Here is a 21122-nt window from a genome sequence, read left to right on the forward strand (position 1 = left end):
AAATGTGGAATGTGTTACTTCCTTCAAAAAATGTTTGTCTTTGTGTTATTGTTGATACAAAACTTGATGGAGAAGCTTTTTTTTTTTGGAGACGGAGTTTCACTCTTGTTACCCAAGCTGGAGTGCAGTGGTGCAATCTCAGCTCACTGCAACCTCCGCCTCCCAGGTTCAAGTGATTCTCCTGTCTCAGCCTCCCAAGTAGCTGGGATTACAGGCACATGCCACCACGCCTGGCTAATTTTTATATTTTTAGTAGAGACAGAGTTTCACTATGTTGGCCAGGCTGGACTCGAACTCCTGACCTCAGGTGATCCACTTGCCGCAGCCTCCCAAAGTGCCGGGATTACAGGCGAGGCACCGTGCCTGGCCAGTGGAGAAGCTTTTGTGTCTCCTGGTGCAGAGCTGACAACAGGGAATGTTCTTGCCCATCTTATCAGAGTGTCAGTGGCCATGTCACACTAGTCTTCAAGAACAGGTGGACAGGGAGACCAATGGGTTTGGGCAGTGGGTGTCCTGCTCGCCTTAGACTTCAGTTCTGTTTAGTATTACGGCTCTTATGTCTACAGGGGGACATGGGTGGTTTACCTGTTTTGTTGTGATGCAAAGTGAAACAGACAGAAGGAAGGAGAGATGCTACTGGGTCAGTTAACAGAGCACCTGCATTTGAGTGGTGAGGCTAGGTCAGCGTGTCCTGGCAGGACAGAGAAAAATGAAAAATATGTGATAAGAAAAAGTATTTAAAAATTCATTTACAGAAACAGCATTTTCTGTGGAATAAGCCTGAAATAGAATTAATGACACGAGTCTTCCCAAAGGACAGTGAGCAACAGTGAACAATGTCTTTAAGGGTGGTTTCCCAAATAGGTGGTAGTGTATGGACCCTTTGTAAAGGCAGAGAATTTAGATTTTTTTTTTCCCCCTTCAAGATGGAGTCTCGCCCTCTTGCCCAGGCTGGAGTGCAATGATGTGATCTTGGCTTACTGCAGCCTTTGCCTCCTGGGTTCAAGCGATTCTCCTGCCTCAGCCTCCTGAGTAGCTGGGACAGGCGCGTGCCACCACACCCAGCTAATTTTTTGTATCTTTAGTAGAGACGGGGTTTCACCATGTTGGTCAGGCTGGTCTCGAACTCCTGACCTCGTGATCTGCTTGTCTCGGCCTCCCAAAGTGCTGGGATTACAGGCGTGAGCCACTGTACCTGGCCTAGATTTTTTTTAACCATTTTGTGTGGCATGTCTTTGAGAAACGGAGATTGCAGGACCTGTATTCTTTTTGCGTTTTGCTGATGTAACTTGATACAGTGAAAGAGCCAGAACATTGCAAGGGAGTGAACAGGGACCATGTCCATTACAGACTTTCAGGTATCAGGTATCTCAGGTGAGCGATTTGGCTGTTGTTGGATTAAAGTCAGTTTATGTTTGAATCCTGTAACAAGTGTTTGTGGTGTAGCATTTCCTTGAGAATCGGATAACGTGGTTTTAGATACCAGGCATGAGGCTGACAATGTGATCATCCTCTCTTGATGAGGATCTAAGTTTCAAATCTGTATTTTTACCCAAACCTAGAAAGGCAGTAGGGACATAGATATCCCAGTCCTTATCTGAGCCATGGGACACAGGCAGATTATTTAACTTCTCTGAGCCTAAGCTCTGTAATATAAAAAGGGAGATAACGTTCCCCCTCACAGAGGCATTGGGGGCATGAGCGGGATGATGGGGTCAGACGTGGCGCTTAGTTTTAGTGCCTAGTTGGCATTAGCTGCTCTGCTCGCTCTTCTTCCTGTGGGTGACAGAGGTCACATCTGTACCCTGCATTGATTCCATACACCCTGAAAATGAGGGTCCTCTCCAGTTAAGTTTCAATGGAGAGTTACTCAAGGTGAAGGAGCTCTTCCTGGGCGAGCCTGAGGGTCCCACTTGGTGAAGGAAACATCATGAATCCAGCATGGCGAGGTCAGCTCCTGCTGTGCGGTTGACACCTGCTCTTTTCGGCTGCTTCATCTCGCACTGACGGTACCAGCACCCTGTAATGCTGTCATATTGGTCAGTTCTGAACAAAGTGTGTGTCATTTCTTCCAAGCACCAGGGATACCTTATAAAAGCAGGACATTTGGTTGTTCTGGGGATAGGCAATTCTAAAAAATGAACACTGTCAACGTGGAACCCTTTAGTATGAATGTTCTGTCTGCACTGTAGCCCTCCTCCAGCCTTGGCACTGTTGAAAAGGAAATTTAAATCCCCCAACCCCGGGCTTTTTTCAAAATGAAGGCGGATGACCCGTGTAATGGCGAAACATCAGCTACTTCCATTCCTCCTCAACTGAAATTACTTTCTTGGCTCTGTGCTCCTATAGCATTTGGCTCTATTTTAAAACATTTCATCCCACTTCGTAGTATACTCAGGCATTTACATATATTTTTCTGATGAATTACTTCTTACTCATTTTGGTTTTTCCTGCCATGATATGTTGCTTATGGTGAACCAGTGAATATTTAATGAATCAACAAGTCAAACAAGTACTCCCAGCTCTGTGCCTGCTTAAATAAGCTAATATTTTACTTCCAGATGAAAAGGAATACACTGCTTCTAGCTTTATCTCAGAACAGCACACCATCTGCAGATAAATCTGTTGAAGGGGAAACCAAGGACACCCTCTAGTGGCCTGTGAATCCCAAGATGGATCTTGGGGGTGTCAGGAACGTGTAACTGGGGGAGGTGGAGCAGCAAGCTAGGCTTGTATTTGCTCACAGGAGCCAGAACTGTTTCTCCCTGTGACTTGGGACCATTATACATACCCTGTCCTTGAGAAGTGTAAGGAAAGCCCCTCCTTGGAACACCAAATGTATCATTATGTTAATTGTTTTTCTGCAAAAGCCTGTCATTAAAAAAAAGAGGGAGGGCCGGGCGCGGTGGTTCACACCTGTAATCCCAGCACTTTGGGAGGCCGAGGCGGGCGGATCACGAGGTCAGGAGATCGAGACCATCCTGGCTAACACGGTGAAACCCCGTCTGAGGGATCACATTAGCAAAGCAAACCTCCTTCACAAAACCAGGGGGCATGTGTGGAGTTAAACAGACCTGTGCCCACGTTTGTGTAGGAACTGCCTTCGGGGCCTCCAAGCCCTGGGCAGATGAGTAAATACATTAAAAAACAAGTAAAGGAAGTCCACTTTCTCTCTATCCCCTTCCTGTGGAGGTCGCAGTAATGATTGTCCCACAGTGATGATTGAAAGTGCATGAAACTGGACAACTGTCCAGTCTAACTGCCTGTCAGAAGAGGCATTTATATCATTAAACGGGCTGCCCACCATGACACTCACCAGGCTAGGAATGGAGCATCTCCCTGGGTGTCACACTGTGCTGGAGGCCCTGAGAGGAGAACCTCCAGGAATAAAATGTGTCTTCCCTTGTAGGCCCACCAGCTGCCTGAGGAAACAGAATCCAGTTTCCCTCTATGGACTTCAGTGTACAGTAAATCATCAATGTTCCAGAAACTCGAAGGTTTCTGGAAACCTGTGACTTTAAGCAAAATGATGTATAGGAAACCAGTTTTACCCTATGCCGATTGATGTAAACCAGAGTTCAGTTCCTACCACGTATTTCTGATCATGAGAACATCACCAAACTTCTGAATAAAGGCCCAGAACACTTCTAATATTAAACATTGAAATATGAGCTATGCATACATTTAGGAAAGATTCTGGCTACTAAGTGGGATAAAGAAAGATCATAAAAACCAGTAAGATAATGATTCACCCACTTATTCCAGTTCAGGGTCACAGGTGGCCGGAGCATGTCCTGGCAGCTGAGGTCCAGGGTGGGAACAAGCCCTGAACAGGACCCCGTCCCACTGTGGGACGCAGTCACACCCATATCCACACTCACTCACAGTGGGGCCTTTGAGACCCAGCAGTTAGCCGAGTGCACACAGCTTCGGGATGTAGGGGAAACCTGAGTGCCCAGAGAAAACCCAGGTAGACGCAACACAGACAGGGACCCTGCCTGGGAATTGATTTTTTTCTTAACGTTATAACGAAATGATGTTATTTGAGGGCCTGTTGTGCCTACAGATAGAGATGAAAACTCATGGCACTATGGAGGGAATCCATTGAGACCATGTATCTCACACACAAGTCAGCCAGCACCACAGTGAGCTCAGTGCACAGGTTAGCGCTATGTGGACGGGGAGCACGTGCCGGGGGAACTTGAGGCACCCACCTTAACCTAGGCCCTGTAGAGTGGGCAGAACTGGAGCCGGAGCAGGAGGGAGGCAGTGTGATGGAAAGTGCCAGAGCACAAGTTCACCAGGTGCCCCTGGAAGTCCTTCCTGGGCTGTGAAGCATGCTGCCTGCTCAGGTGGAACGGGCACCCTGGGGTGTGATTTCCTCTCCAGCTGCACCAGCCAGCCTCACGCTGCGGTGTGTCCAGGAGCCACATGCACCCAAGGGCAAGCAGACTTGAGGCCTGGCAGACATTGGCAAGAGACCTCTGCCTGCTCGGTTCCATCTGGGTGCTGTGGGAGTAATGGCTTCTCATCTTAGGCTGGCCCATCTTCAAGGGACCCCAGGGTAGACAGGATCCACTCCCTGCCTCCAGTTGCATGTCCAGGGGGCTCAGGCTCCCCTTCTAGGGGGCCAGTTGTTCCACAGGGATTTAGGGCAGGTACAGAAAAGTCAACAACTGCTCCAGCAGCCATGGCCCCTTGCCATAGTCAGCTGAGTGAGAGAGAGGAGGTCAGGAGGGAACCGTGCGGGTACTCCAGCTCGAAGGGGAGCAGCTGCGTGCGTCCTCGGCTTGTAGGCAGTGCTGTGTTACAAACAGATGCAACTGATCTGCCCCTGCCTGGCTCTTGCCTGATTCTCAAGATTCAAGGAGTCCCTGGGCAGTGACTCTCAACCTTCAGAATTGGGATTGTAAAATGCATGTACTCTGTGACCAGTGAGCTGCTGTTTCTCTTGCTCTCCCTCTTGTAAGTTCATTGGGTCTTTCCAAGGCCCGGGACCCACTGTGTGTGCTACAGGTGTCTTGATGCATGTATGTCTCATGGTGCTACTGTGAGGATGTATTGTGTGCGTTTTCGCAAGTCAAACTTACAAGTCTAGAGAGATGAAATACTTATTCAAGTTCAAAGCAGCAGTGTGTGGTGGGAATGGAATTTGAATTCAGGCGTCTTTGGCCTGCTTTTGTTCCTGCTTCTCTAGGCTCTTTGGATGGGGTGGAGTCTGAGCATGTTGCCACATAAAGGCCAGAAAGTAGAACACAAAGAGGGCTGTCATTTCATTTTGGTTCATCTGATAGTGCCTTTCATACCAGGCACGGTGCCTACAAAAGAGAGGTCATAGTCCATCCCCAAGGAGCTCATGGGCCTGTCGGGCAGTCAGGCAGGCAGGCCTTCATGGAGAGAATGTTGGAACAGAGGTTGGCCAGGGCTGCCTGGATGGCAGGGGCAGGGCCTTCCTGGAGGAGGAGGCACAGGGCATGCCGAGTGGAGGGATCTGGGTAAGAAGGGCGTGGAGGTGACGAGGGCGACAGGGAGATCAGATACGGAACTTAGGAGTGAGGGGAGGGAGACAAGGCAGAGAGGCAGTTGGGCCAAGAGAACATGGGGGAGTTGTCCCCCTGGCCAGCTCCCATGAGATCGCAGTGAGGACCAGTGCAGCCATAGAACCACATGGCGGCCGCTCCTTTGTGTTTCGGGGCCAGCGCTGCTTACCAGGGAGGTGGCGCAGGAACCATTAACGTGGCCTTAGACAAAGGGATGCCGGACGGCAGGTAGAGGCCCTTCATGATTTGCAAGGCAATTATGTTTGGCTTCAGGAATGCAAGAAAGGACTACATCACAGCTAAGTACATCGAGAGGAGATACTCAAGGAAGAAGCACACAGATAACGCGGCGAAGCTTCACAGCCTTTGCGAGGCCGTCAAAACGAGAGATATTTTTGGATTGCTCCAAGCTTATGCTGACGGTGTGGATCTTACGGAAAAAATCCCACTGGCCAACGGACATGTAAGAGTGTGGGTTGTTGCTACTTTAAAAAAAAAAAAAAAGCCGGGCACAGTGGCTCATGCCTGGGATCCAGCACTTTAGGAGGCCAAGGCGGGAGGATCATTTGAGCTCAGGAGTTTGAGACCAGCCTGGGCAACATAGGGAGGCCCCATCTGTACAAAAAAAAAAAAAGTAAGCCAGGCATGGTGTGTACATTTGTAGTCCCAGCTACGCAGGAGGCTGTGGGGTGAGAGGGTCGGTTGAGCCCAGAAATTTGAAGCTCCAGTGAGCCGTGGTTGTGCCACTGGACTCCAGCCTGGACGACAGAGTGAGACCTTGTCTCAATTAAAAAAAAAAAAGAAAAACTGGGGCACCATGGCGGGTCAGTGGAATCAGCAATACTGACCAAAGCTGGGTAATTCTCCAGGGGAAGACGGCACGGATAGGGGTACTGGGGTAGAATAAACTAGGGTTTTTTCTTTTCAGTAGACAAATAATTTTATCTATGTTCATGTGGTACGGTGTGATGTTTTTGATGTATGTTTACATCATGGAATGATGAAATCAAGCTAGCTAACATATCCATTACCTCACATACTCATCCATTTTTAATGGAGAGCACATTTAAAATTGACTCAGTTTTGAAATAGACACTATGTAGTTCTTCCCTGGAGTCACCAGGCTGTGCAGTAGATCTGCAGGACTCATTCTGCTTGTCTAAAACTTTGTACCCACCTAGTCTTACACCAAACATGTAATGCCAGCTCTGGAAAGAAAGCCCATCCCCAGGTGGAGGAGAAGACATCTCAGAAGCTAGACAGACTGAGAGGGACCCCTCATCTGCGAGCAGGTTAAACCTGAGCTTCATGCTAATGAGAGAAGCTCTCTGAGAGGGGCGGTTCCCTGGAACCCACACCACACTGTGCTCCCCATCAGAGGGAATAGAGTAGGAATAAGACCCCTCCTTTCCTGGGGGATCTCTCTTGAGAGGGTGGGCATCCAGCCGGAGTGGGTTTGCAGTAACATACCAGCACCCAAGTGGGGGTGGCATGTGTCCAGATTCGGGTCCACAAATGCCCTGTAGACGCACATTTGGTCCCCTGGAACCTCCTGACCTCAGGACCGGGCTGGCTGCCTATCAGCAAGGATGCCTCACGGCTGCAGCATCTTTCTCTTGGTGACAGGCATGTCCATGCAGGCTCTGGGCTGGTCCCACTCTCTTCCCATCCCCAGAAAGAACTCATGCCCACCCATGCAGTGTGGAGGGTGCCCAGCACTGAGCTGTGCTACAGCCAGAGGGCCGAGCAGGCAGGGCAGGCAGCCTGGGAAGCACCTCCCCTTGCCCTCACCTCCTGTCCTCTGGATCTCTGGTTCTCTCGCCCACCCACCTGCTGAAACAATCCTTGTTCATCTCTTCTCCGCCACCTGCCAGGTGTACTTTCAGAAAAGGCAGTGGAGTTGGGGAATCCCCAGTATGAGTTGGTGACAGCACAGTTATTAGCATTCGTAGCCTTGTCTGTAAGTGTAGAATTCAAAACTTTAAGCCTGCTTAAGAAACATAAGTTTCTACTCAAGGAGCAGGTAAAGGGATTGGATTGTAGGTGGCCTGGGGGACCTTCCTGGATCCTTTGAACAAGATTCTTGCTTGCAGGCAGGGATCTGCCTTGTGGTGCTGATGCAGGGATGGGGACAGGTTGATTGAGAGGACTTAGAAATGAAACTCCTGAACTTCTCATTTATTTCCCATGGAGTCAGGAGAAACAGGACCAATCTCCAAATTGCACATTCCCAAGGGCAAAGAGCTTGTGTAGAGATTAAAGAGACTCTAAGAGACAAGTTTCTCGAAGGGAAAGATAAAAGACTTTTGGAAGAGTTATACACGTTTTCACCGGTGTCGGACACAGAATTGAATGCTCCCGTTAGAATTCCGGAATGCCTTTGTTTGGTTTTCCAGGAGCCGGATGAAACGGCCCTCCACCTTGCAGTCAGATCCGTGGATCGAACCTCTCTTCACATTGTAGACTTTTTAGTTCAGAACAGGTAGGTGTTCTGAAATTAAGGGAGGCACTTGTTTTCTCCTTGGTATTTCTGGGGAAGGAATCAGACGCTGCGTCATCCCTTCTGATGTGTTGTCAAGAGAACCTACCCAGTTCTAAACATGAATTAAAGACAGAAAAAGGACTGCCAAGTGTGAGGTACTCCATGGCAATCCTTTAAAAAAGCACTAGAAACTCTTTTGTGGTAATAGCAGGGTCCAACTTCTAGTGTCTGGTACTCAGGGAGACACCTAGTAGATATGGCTGCTGAACTTGGGGACCCCATGACCACCCTCTGTGCACAGGGGCAGTCCTCGCTCATCCTGTGAGCCAGGTCATCACACTGCACAAGCAGAGTGTCCTGAGCAGTAGGGAGGTAGCAGGCAAGGAGCGATCCACACATTAGCCATGGTCTGAGCCAGAGATTAGAAACCAGAGCACTGGATTATGGGTGTTTTGTTTGGGTCGAGAAGTTGTTTTTATGCTTTGCTTAGAAATGGCCATTAGAGATGTGCACAGGCAGTTTACCACAGATTGGGAGTCCCCGTGATTTGGTGCATATTGCTTCAGTCATGTGTTACCTGCCTGGCAGCTGAAGGCTGGACTTCAAGACCCCTCAACGTGTATTTTGACTCCCCGATCATGGTTTGAGCCATGTGTGTACTGGAGGAGGAGGAGGTGCTGTTAAAAGCCACAGAAATTGCTCCAAAGGAAATGGAAAATTCCAAAATGCAAAAGCCATGGGATAGTTTGCATTTTGTGTCCTCTGCTTTTTCCTCCCATTTCTGAGCAGAGGAGTGAAGAAATGGCCAGAAAGTAGGGGAGTATGGGGCGGTCAGCCCCAAGACCTGCAGCTTCTTCCTGAGGAGCCAGAGTTCACTGGACTCGTGGTGGAAGTTGCCTTGATGCCCCATCTCTGAGTGCCAGCCCGGCTCCTAGAACGCAGCAGGGGTTCCATAAACATTTGGTTGATAGCTGCGTGATGCCTCTCCCTCCATGCACATTTTCAGGGGGCAGGAGAGGGAAAGTCCCAGTTTCTTTTTTTCCAGAGTGGAAGGAGGACAAAAGTGGGGGAGAATTCTGAAAATGAAGCCCCCCCGCCATGCCCACAATTTGGTGAAAAAAAGAAGCTCCTTTTTTTACATTGAAAATGTAACTGGTTTCCTTCTTATGGAAGCAGCAGGTGCCACTTCCTGAGGTCGCCCTTCTGTCTCCACTTTGTGCAGGGGCACAGAGCTCACTGCCCCTCCTCAGAATGTGACAGTGGCCATGCTTGCTAGGGTTGAGGGCCTGTGCCATGTCTGCCGAGCCTGAGCACCTTTTGTGGATGACCTGGTCACGTGATATGTTGGAAGAACTTTTGAAAATCTCAAGATTCCCCTTTAGCCTGTTTTCAGAGGGTATTGCCAGGGCAAACAGGCTGAGGAGCCTGGGGACTCTGGGCTTTGGGAAAGTGACTTTTCCTTTTCCTGGAGGGAATATCAAATAATGATAGAGAAAAGCTCAGCCTCCGTCCTCCCATGGGACAGGATGGATGTGTCACACAGGCATCTAGAGGCCCTGCATCCAGCACAGCTGGCCAGCCTAGCACGGCAGCCTCTGGGCGCAGCCGTGGGACGTGAGAAGGACGCTGGGCTCTAGGTTCACCCAGGTAGTGCACTGCCCCTGCCTTGGCCCCACATGCTCAGCAACAGCAGGGATGCCCCCCTCCCCTTTTGACCTCTTATGCCATCATCGTGTTATTTCCCTGATGACCTTCTTCTAAGGCTTCCCCAGCCATGTAGACAGGGATGGTGTCAGGTCCCACCACCTTGGGGATGATTTACAGAAACCGTTCACTCGGGGACTGTCTGCCTCTCCTGTGCACGTACCCCAGGCTCCCTGCCAGGCAGTCCCTGGTCGTCCAGCCTGTGACACACTATGCTCTCTCTCTGATCCTGTTCTCGGGCAGTGGGAACCTGGATAAACAGACAGGGAAAGGCAGCACAGCCCTGCACTACTGCTGCCTGACCGACAATGCCGAGTGCCTCAAGTTGCTCCTGCGGGGGAAGGCCTCCATCGAGATAGGTGAGTGGGCCCGGGCCCCGGGGGTGGGCTCGGCTGCACCCTGGCCTCTGCCTTCTGTCTGCCATCCAAGCGCTGCTCTTGGAAACAGGGCCGACCCTGTGGGCTCCTGTTAGTGCCAAAGAGAAGGAGAACCTACCACTAATGAGAAAGAGCCTCTCCCTGCCTGTTGCACGAGGCTGCATTCACCATCTGTTACTTAGACTTTGGGCACATTTACAGGCGTTTTACAGATCGTAAAACAAGCAAAGGGTGGGTCTTGCAGCTCTCACGGATGCCAGGTGAATTTGGACAAGGTTGGGGAATTTTGACCTGTTCACACACCCTGAGCCTACTCACCCCCACCTGAGGCCACACTTGGCCCCTTTCTTGGCCCTGGGTTTAGACGGATTACAGGGGGAGATGCTGTTTACTGCCCTCTCCTTTCATTTGCACCACTGCTTCCTCCACGAAGGGCCCTGGTTGTTACTTGGCCCGGTCCCTCCCTCCCTCTCTCGAGGACCCCGATGTGCCAACAGCCAAGGCACAGTTGTGCCTTGAGGGCATGCAGCTGTTATCCCCTCAGGAGGAAGTATTTTTGAAGGACTATTAAATAAAGAGGAAAGAATAGAAAAAAGACACACATCTGCCTGATAGCCGTGCTTATCATTAAAAAGCTAATATCAGACCTCATTGACTGAGGCTTATTTAGAAGAAAGTATAGGCCAGGCGCAGTGGCTCACGCCTCTAATCCCAGCACTTTGGGAGTCCAAAGTGGGTGGCTCATGAGGTCAAGAGATCGAGACCGTCTGCCCAACATGGTGAAACCCTGTCTCTACTAAAAATACAAAAATTAGCTGGGCATGGTGGCGGCCGCCTGTAGGCCCAGCTGCTTGGGAGGCTGAGGCAGGAGAATCACTTGAACCCGGGAGGCGGAGGTTGCAGTGAACTGAGATTGCACCATTGCACTCCAGCCTGGCGACACAGCAAGACTCCATCTCAAAAAATAAAAATAAAAAAATAAAGTATATACTGTCAAGGTTATAGACTGCTTGAGAGAAGGTATAAAAGTTTGTTATATTCCAGTACATGGAACTAGGTTAGCAGCGCTTTTCATTAGAGGTTTATGATGAATCTCTTTATTCAACGAGTTACAGTTCGGTTGTGGATTTTAATTACGTGGCTGCTTCAACGGTTTTAGTTTTTGTTTTGGTGTTTTTTTTTTGTTTTTTTTTGTTTGTTTGTTTGTTTGTTTTGAGGCAGAGTCTCGCTCTGTCACCAAGGCTAGAGTGCAGTGGTGCGATCTTGGGTCACTGCAACCTCCACCTCCCAGGTTCAAGCGATTCTCCTGCCTCAGCCACCTGAGTAGCTGGGACCACAGGCGTGTGCCACCGTGCCTGGCTAATCTTTATATTTTTAGTAGAGATGGGGTTTCACCATGTTAGCCAGGCTGGTCTCGAACTCCTGACCTCAAATGATCCGCCCACCTCTGCCTCCCAAAGTGCTGGGATTACAGGCGTGAGCCACTGTGCCTGGCCAATTTTAGTTTCTTGATTAGTTCAAACTTTGTCTTTTAAAGTTTTACCTTCTGTATTTAGCTGCAGTTCTATACAACTACAAGATACATTCAGCCTCGACTAGGTCAAACTCACTATGGATTTCATTAACCAGGCCCAATTTAATTTAGTGCTGCCTTTCTGTTCCTTTTAAAAATTGTCCTGGATGTCAGGCCTTTGCTGGGTTTTGCTTTAACACCTCCTTTGCTCGCCCTTGACTTTTAGCAAACGAGTCAGGAGAGACTCCGCTGGACATTGCCAAGCGCCTCAAGCACGAGCACTGTGAGGAGCTGGTGAGTCTCCCGCCACAAGGACGGGGTGGGGCACCTGTCACGGGACAGGGAGCCAAGCCTGTCCTCCTTGGGCAGGGTTTGCTGTGAACCAGTGGCCTGAGCAGAGCTCAGTGTTGCGGATGGGATGAGCCCAGAATCAGCCTGCCTTGGAGAAAGCGTGCTAGGGAGTCTATAGGGAAACCTAGGGGGACCCACCCCTCGTAGTGAGACTTGGGGTGTGAGTCAGTGTTTGCTGGTTGGCCATGTTGATAACATCACTGGTGTGGTGGGACAACTAGAGCAGAGGCCCGAGGCCACCACAGGGGCCTGTTCTGTGGCCTCCATAAGCTATTTACTTGCTACTTTGCAGGACATCAAGGCCAACCTCCTTTCTTTGTTCCTCAGCCCCAGATCATGTGGGTTGCTCAACACCATCTTTTCCTGTTCTGGAAGAAAAGACCACGTAGGCAGTAGAAAGAGCCCACCAGGCCAGGCAGCCCTGGCCTTGCCGTGGACTCCCCAATTTGGCTTGGGAAGGAAACTCTCTTAGGCTGTTTCCTTATTTCTAAAGTGCAGTCAGTTATACCAGTATATAAGGTTGTTGTGAGAATTATTCTCAAATGCTGTAAAGCAGTTGACACACAGTGCTCAGTAAATAGATTAAGGCCAGGCACAGTGACTCACGCCTTGTAATCTCAAAGCTTTGGGAGGCTGAGGTGGGGGATGATGGCCTGAGGCCAGGAATTCGAGACCAGCCTGGCAACATAGTGAGACTCTGTCTCTGCAAATGATTTAAAAATTAGCAACGCATGGTGGAGCATGCCTGTAGCCCCAGTTACCCAGGAGGCTAAGGTAGGGGGATCACTTTGAGACCAGGAGTTCAAAGCTACAATGAGCCATAATGGTGTCACTGCACTCCAGCCTGGGCAACAGAGCAACACGCCATCTCCACAAAAAAAGTTTCAAATTAGCTGGGTGTGGTGGCACGCACCTGCAGTCCCAGCTATTGGGGAAGCTGAGGTGGGAGAATCGACTTGACCTTAGGAGTTCAAGACTACAGTGAGCCATGATTATGCCAATGCGCACCAGCCTGGGGGAGAAAAAAAAGAACTATTAATAAATGCTATACAAGTGTAAGATAAGTAACAGGTCCTCTTTCTAAGCACTGTACATCCACTAGCTCATTTAATCTTTTTTTTTTTTTTTTTTTTTGAGATGGAGTCTTACTCTGTCGCCCAGGCTGGAGTGCTGTGACATGATCTCGGTTCACTGCAACCTCCGCCTCCCAGGTTTAAGCAATTCTCCTGCCGCAGCCTCCTGAGTAACTGGGATTACAGGCACCTGCCACCACGCCCAGCTAATTTTTGTATTTTTAATAGAGCCGGGGTTTCCCCATGTTGGTCAGGCTGGTCTCGAACTCCTGACCTCAAGCAATCCACCCGCCTTGGCCTCCCAAAGTGCTGGGATTACAGGCGTGAGCCACCGCACCTGACCTAGCTCATTTAATCTTCATAACTACCTTACAACATAGTTTCTGCTGTTGTCCTCATTTTACAGATGAGGAAACAGTCACAGGAAAGTTAAGTGACTTGCCCAGGGTCATGTAGCTACTATCTGGTTATGGGGGAAATTAAGCCCTGAGGTCCTAAGACACCCATAGTGTGTAATGAATTAACTTCTTTTCTGCACATGTAGAACGGAACTAGCTATCTACCTTCCTTGAGAGAACAGAGAAAATAGCCACTCAGATCATTTTCTACAGCGTTTAATTCTCTCATCCTGGTTGAAAAGGCTGGGTTCACAGTGAATGAGCACATTCATTCTCCTGGGGTTGAGCTTTCTCCCATGTGGAGTATGGATACTTGCAGGCTGATCAGCATCCTTTAGATCTGAAATATCCTTTGCCTGTTGTTTTGGGGAAAACTCTCTAGCCCTGTTTTTTCTCTACGGTTACGCTGTTGTCACAACAAGCAATACAGAAGCAGGCTGCTGTGACCAAAGGTATGGGGTTCCCCCCACCCCGTACACCAAGTGTTGTCGCCTGACAGGTTCTTCTTGCCTGCTGCGTAGATTAAATCCAATTTGTGAGACAGTGTGATTGCAGTAGAGAAAGAGTTTAATTATGGCAAGCTGGCTGAGCGGTGGGAGGACAGGAATTATTACTCAACTGTGTGCCCGCAAAGGCTCAGAGGTTAGGGTTTTTCAAGGATAGTTGGATGGGCAAGAGGGCTAGGAAATGGGTGCTGCTGATTGGTTGGGAGTGAAATCATAAGAGTGTGAGAAACAGCCCTTGTCCACTGCATATCATCTCAGTGGGGGCCACGGGACTGGTTGAGTCATGAGTCAGGTTCAGTGGAGTCAGCTGGTCACCAGGATGCAAAAGTCTGAAAAAATATCTCAAAAGATCAGTCTTAGGATATGTTATCTATAGGATCAGTTGGGGAAGTCACAAATATCATGGCCTCTGGTGCAGTAAACAGTTTTTTTTTTTTGTAAAGACAGTGTCTCTGTGTTGCCCAGGTTGGAGTGCAATGGCACGCCCGTAGACAGCCTCAAACTCCTGAGCTCAAGTGATCCTTTCACCTCAGCCTCCCGAGTAGCTGAGACTACAAATGCATGCCACCACGCCTGGCTAAATAAGTTTTTAAATTTTTTGTAGTGATGGGGTCTCGCTATGTTGCCTGAGATGGTCTCAAACTCCTGGCTCAAGCAGTCCTCCTGCTTCAGCCTCCCAAAATGCTGGGATTACAGGTGTGAACTACTCCACTGGATGGTAAACAATTACATTAATAGAGAGGCAAGCTGCACCTAGGTTTTAGCAGAATTCAGACCCCTCCCATAATCCTAATCTTGAGGCTTGTCATTAGTCTTCCAAAGGCACTTTCAAGTTCCCTGACAAGAACAGAGGTCAGTTTTCACATGCACATGTATGTTTATTGCGGCACTATTCACAATAGCAGAGACTTGGAACCAACCCAAATGTCCATCGATGATAGACTGGATTAAGAAAATGTGGCACATAGTATTAATCTTGTGTAGTCCTAAACTGGTTAGCGTGAAATAGTTCTGCCACCTCTGATGCACCACTGCCAATGCTGTACATGCTGCATTTGCCCCTTGAGCCAGGTGGATGTTTACCGTGTGTTATATAACTTCCTGGCTCCTTCACTGAACATGCCTAGTCCAACATTTTTTCCCAATCAGTCACATCCTGGGATCCAGTGTATAAATCCAATATCATATGTCTTGTGCATAATTGTTCCAAAGGATCTTATTTTGTGAACTATATATATATCAGTAGTGTACATTACCATATAACATAAAAAGATGTACATATAAACAGTGCAACCAACTATCCAAGTGTTACACCAACTAAAACCCCCAATAAACCTTGAACAGTGGAAAAAGAAAAAAAAGAAAAAAGAAAATGTGGCACATATACACCATGCAATACTCTGCAGCCATAAAAAAGGATAAGTTCATGTCCTTTGTAGGGACATGAATGAAACTGGAAACTATCACTCTGAGCAAATTATTGCAAGGACAAAACCAAACACTGCATGTTCTCACTCATAGGTGGGAATTGAACGGTGAGAACACTTGGACACAGGGCGGGGAGCATCACACACTGGGGCCTGTCGGGGTGGGGGAGGGGGGAGGAATAGCATTAGGAGATATACTTAATGTAAATGATGAGTTAATGGGTGCAGCACACCAATATGGTACATGTATACATATGTAACAAACCTGCACGTTGTGCACATGTACCCTAGAACTTAAAGTATAATTTAAAAAAATTAAAAAGAACAGAGTCAGTTTTAGGGAGGGACTGTTACCATCCTTGATTCAAACTTACACCACAAGCTAAATTCTTCCCATGGTTAGCTTGGTCTGTGCCCAGGAATAAAGGAGGACAGCCAGTCTGTGAGACCAGAAGCAAGATGGAGTCAGCCATGCTAGACTTTTATCACTACCATGTTCTTGCAAAGGCAGTTTCACAAGCAGCAGACACCAGCTGGCTGTCCTGCAGTTCAATGAGACACTATCTACCTGGAGGTAGTGTCAGATCCCGCAGACTGGGGGCTCAGTCCCCAAGACTGTCTCCCACCCCAGACACCAGTCACAAGTCAACCTCCAGAACTTCTGACCAACCGGCTTCAAGCTGGGGTTCCCACAGCCCCCACTTTGGGTTTGAATAATTTGCTGGAGTGGCTCCTAGAACTCAGGGAGACTTGTGTTTACTGGTTTATTATAAAGGATATTGCAAAGCATGCAGAGAGAGAGGTGCACAGGGCAAGGTGTGGGGGAAGGGACGTGGAGGTTCCATGCCCTCCCTGGGCGGCACCCTCCAGGACCCTCTTGTGGTTCACCATCTTGAAGCTGGAGAACCAGTCCTCTTGGATTTTTTGGAAGCTTCATGATGTCAGCATCCCTTCCCCCAGGGTATAGGGCGAGACCCTCTCTGGGGAGGGTCTTAAGACCCACAGTCAGAAAAGCGGGGGAAGATAAGAGTCCTGCCTTGGGGCAGGAGAAGTTCAGAGAGATTCTGTCTCCTGAGGCCTTAACACCCCGTGTTATAACCGAAGACTGTAACAAGGGATTTGAGAGTTACCAGCTGGGAACTGTGGATGAAAACTAATACAGTTTACAAAGCCTTTGCTGGGACATACCAGCTTTGAGTTTCAAGGTTACCCTGTGAATTAGGCAGAGGGGTGGGGGCTTCACCTGAGACCCAGAGATTTCCATGAATTTGCCTTGGACTAGAAGGCAGGCCTCCTGCCTGCACACCTCAGTGGGTCCAAATGCATGGCCGAGTGTATAAGCAGCAGCACTGACCATCCCTGTGTTCTCTCAGCTGACCCAAGCCTTATCTGGAAGATTTAATTCTCACGTTCACGTTGAATATGAATGGCGACTACTCCACGAAGACCTGGATGAAAGTGACGACGACATGGATGAGAAATTACAGGTCTGTGCCAGGTTGCTAACCATTAAGAGTTTTGATCAGCTTCATCTAGAACAGTGCGGGTCCTAATCTATAATTAAGGCAGAAAGCTGTTTTATAGAAATGAAAATGTAGCTTACTTTTTGCTTTCATTGATCTCAGTAGGCTCTTGGTTTTACCCTTCCCACTACCATCTCCTGTCTCCCAGCTCCTGCACCCATTAATTTAAAGGAATGGCTAATTATGTACTTATAGGCAGCCTTTTGCTACAAAGGAAAGGTGTGTGTGGCAGGGGGGTTGATTGCAGTGGATTTAGAGGAAGCTCTCTTGCTATGGAGTCACATCGTAAAGAGCCAGATTTCTCCCAGCCTAGGTGATCACATTCTCCTGGTTGATCTTAAAAAAACATCAACTGAAATCATCAGACGACCTTTAGAGCTCATTGGGTCCAACCCCTTCCTTCATGAGTTTGGGATATTGAAGCTTCAAGAGAAAAGTTGACTTGGCCAAAGTGAAGCACCTATTTAGAGGCAACCTTGGGACTGCACGAAGGCTCTTGCCTCCTCCTCCAGCTCCCTTCTTACCATACTCACTGCCTCACACATGGGGGTGATCCCCAGGAAGGTTGCTGCCTTCACGCAGGACTCGGAGCTGAGAGTCAGACTTAGGCGTGTGACCCAAAGCCCTGACTCCTAGCTGTGACCCACTTCCATCTGTCCTTCAGCAGGGTGCTTCGAGGCATGCCTGGAATGTGCTCTGTGCTGTATTAGTGGCAAATGCCACATTAAACACATTTTCATGGTTTGGCTTTTTTTTTTTTTTTCTGTAATGCATTAATGTTCTGATGTGTATTGAGGATATCTAATTAGATAGACAGATGGATAGGTTAGTAGGTAACCAAACGGCATTTCTGAAATCTGTTGGACTGTCTTTGCTCATGGAATTAACATCCATACTTACTGCTTCTTAGAATACAGAATAAGAAATTACTTCACTGAGTTAGCTACAAAACAGTGTCAAAGTGAGAAGAGTTGACTGATTTCATACTTAACCTGCCTTAAAAAAAAGTTGGAAGCAATCTGCCCCAGCGTGCCTTTTCATTCAAGCGGTCAGGTGCCACATTCCCATTTTATGAGCAGTGATGAAGCAGGTTGCATAGTCCAAGGAAAAGCGCAAGAGCAGGGGCTGGTTTGGAGTCCTAAGACTTATCCACGCTGCTCACCTGATTCTCAGCAGACAGCAGCCGTGGGCTTTGCAATTTACAAAGATGTATGAAGACCCACTGGGTGCTTAGTTCTGCACTCCTGAGCTGAGTTTGAACCACTGGTTTGTCCAGAACCTAGAAAGTGTTGGTCCCGTGAGGGGGAGGCAGGGCTGCCACAGTTCATACGGAGCACCTGCTAAGCACCTGGCATTGTGCTAGAAAGGCACTCATCATATCCAGTGAACAGATAAGAATGTGGTCAGCAAGGTTGAGTCATTTGCTCACAATCATATCTAGTTTAACGAAGCTGGCATTTGAAATAGAAGTTAGATCTAAGTTACCTGAGTCATCATTCCATGCATTCACATCCAAGAAAGCACATGACCGGCCAGGCGCAGGGGCTCACACCTGTAATCCCAGCACTTTGGGAGGCCACGGCGGGCGGATCACGAGGTCAGGAGATTGAGACCATCTTGGCTAACACGGCGAAACCCCGTCTCTACTAAAAAATACAAAAAAAGTAGCCAGGCGTGGTGGCAGGCGCCTGTATTCCAGCTACTCGGGAGGCTGAGGCAGGAGAATGGCGTGAGGCAGGAGAATGGCGTGAGCCCGGGAGGTGGAGCTTGCAGTGAGCTGGGATTGCATCACTGCACTCCAGCCTGGGCGACAGAGCGAGACTCTGTCTCAAAAACAAAAACAAAACAAAACAAAAACAAACATGACCTTCAGGGGGAGCAGGGGTGGCCAGACTCTTAAAGGGCCAGATAGTAAATATTTTAGGCTCTTTGGGCCTAAGGTGTCACAGTCCGTGTTACAATTACTCAGCTCTGCCAGGATGGCTCAAAAGCAGCCTTAGACAGTATCTAAATGACAGGACATGGCTATGTTCCAGTGAAACTCTACTGATGAAAAACAGGTGGCAGCCCATAGGCCACTGTTTGCTAACCCTGATTTGGAGGAATCTCAGGAGCTCCTGTTCATATGGGAAGAAAACATTGATCTCTACTAAATGAGCCATATAGCTGTTGGAGATTGAGTGCAGCGGGCTGGCCAGAGCTGGCCACCCTGTGGGGTAACATAAGAAGGCATGTTTAGGAAGGGGAACTTCAGGGAAAATGCTGACTTAGGTTGAGATAACTTCGGCTAATAAGATAAATAGCTTATATTTTAAATCCATCACAGAATGGAGAATTTTAACTTGTAATTAACAGCTTTTTTGGTATGTGTATGTGTACTAGTCTGTTCTTACACTGCTATAAAGAAATACCTAATACCCAAGACTGAGTAATTTATAAAAGAAAGAGGTTTAATTCACTCACACTTCCACATGGCTAGGAGGCCTCAGGAAACATACAATCATGGCAGAAGGGGAAGCAGGCACCTCTTCACAGGGTGGCAGAAGAGAGAGCAAGCGAGAGCAGGGAAAACTGCCTTATAAAACCATTAGGTCTTGTGAGAACTCACTATCCCAAGAACAGCAGGGGGGAACCGCTGCCATGATCCAGTCACCTCCTTCCCTCGACAAGTGAAGATTACAATTTGAGATAAGATTTGGGTGGGGACACAAAGCCAAACCATATCAGTGTGTGTTTCCTTCACAAGACACAAGGAGGAATGAATTTTCACTTTTGCAGCTCTCACGCAACTTGTAGCTCTCAGGCAACAGTTGAGAGCTCAAATGGTACCAGGCCTGGCAGAGTTGGTGTCAGTGAGGTTTTCACCCCTATGTTGAATGTTATCGCCAGGAGCAGTTCATATCTGTCTCACACGCCTCTGCCCCGATGTTCTCCTGCAGCCCAGTCCCAACCGGCGGGAAGACCGGCCCATCAGCTTCTACCAGCTGGGCTCCAACCAGCTTCAGTCTAACGCTGTATCTTTGGCCAGAGATGCTGCAAACCTTGCCAAAGACAAGCAGAGGGCTTTCATGCCCAGCATCTTGCAGAATGAGACTTATGGAGCCCTCCTAAGTGGCAGCCCACCTCCCGCCCAGCCTGCAGCCCCCAGCACCGCCAGCGCCCCGCCCCTTCCTCCACGGAATGTTGGCAAAGGTATGAAGCTGTCAGTCATCCCTGTGAATATATAGAGGGTATTGTTTTGTGGTTTGGGAGGTTTGTGGCTGCCCTGCCTCCAACTCAGTGACCTTTGGGCTCTTTTGTTTTGTAGTTATTTTATGTTTGCTTCCTAAAGGGATTCCATCATTCTTATCAGGCCAGACAGTGGTAGAGTCTCTTGATTTGACTCTTATTCTGGGCAGAGTTGTGGCATCTGCCTGGCTTGGGTAACATGGGAACTCCCCCAGGGCAGCCTGGGGTGGCCACCTGGGCTCCCGGGGCTGGGCCGAAAGACACACTCCTGCAGGTCTCCCCTCCGCGCCCTTCTGTTTGCCTTTCTCCACTCTCATTCCCAGGCCTTCGTTCTTTCCTTTTTATTTCTCTTCTGCCTTCATCTGGTCCAGCTCATGGCCCCTGCTGTTACTTTTTACCAGTGATCCCCATAAAATGAAGGATAAAATGATACTAATTTGGGGAACAATGCTTGGCCTAATTGTAAAATACAAAACCAGCCCTGTGGGCCTACCAGTGTCTTAGGGCAAAAAGCATGCTTTTCTTACCTCAGCTGTAACCTGGAGGGTTTGACTCAACAGGTGACACTTTCTGTTTTTAGAAATACGCAAACCAAAGCTCCCAAAAGTTAAGTGATTGGTTCATTCCTGAAGAGCAGCTGGCTGCGGTGCTCCTTGAAGGCAGGTCTGGCGAGTGACCCACTCAGCTCTGGGCTGAGCTGCAGTCGTGGCGGCGGCCTTCAGAGGTTTCCCACATGAAGGGGGCTGCTGAGACTTTGATGCAGGGAGGGCGGCCCAGGAGGGACAAGAGTCTGCACAGAGCATGCATCCAGGTCCTGTGGCCGCTGTGAGCCGCTGATAGACTGGACCCCACGTCCCCAAATACATCCCAAACTGTCCTTATGCAGTAGCTGCTAGCTGGGCAGGCTGGGTCGGTAGGTGAGGGTGGCTGAGGCCGGGAGACCTGGCCCAGGGCTGAGCAGACAGCTGCAGCTTTGTGCTGCATGTACACTCTGCTGCGT

General features: G+C 48.8%; 1 protein-coding gene across 2 annotated transcripts in view; it reads left to right on the forward strand.

Annotated features, from left to right (window-relative positions):
* ASAP2 (ArfGAP with SH3 domain, ankyrin repeat and PH domain 2) overlaps positions 1-21122 on the forward strand; it is a 199725-nt gene that overhangs the window by 161455 nt on the left and 17148 nt on the right. For both annotated transcript variants that reach the window (XM_030799579.1, XM_030799578.1), the window contains 6 exons: positions 5814-6003; positions 7937-8022; positions 9970-10085; positions 11843-11910; positions 16745-16858; positions 19834-20086. In XM_030799579.1, the coding sequence (XP_030655439.1) occupies positions 5814-6003; positions 7937-8022; positions 9970-10085; positions 11843-11910; positions 16745-16858; positions 19834-20086 (827 nt within the window). The remainder of the gene's footprint in view (positions 1-5813; positions 6004-7936; positions 8023-9969; positions 10086-11842; positions 11911-16744; positions 16859-19833; positions 20087-21122) is intronic.

The sequence above is a fragment of the Nomascus leucogenys genome, chromosome 19 (assembly GCF_006542625.1).
Source record: "Nomascus leucogenys isolate Asia chromosome 19, Asia_NLE_v1, whole genome shotgun sequence".
In the NCBI taxonomy this organism is placed as follows: domain Eukaryota; kingdom Metazoa; phylum Chordata; class Mammalia; order Primates; family Hylobatidae; genus Nomascus; species Nomascus leucogenys.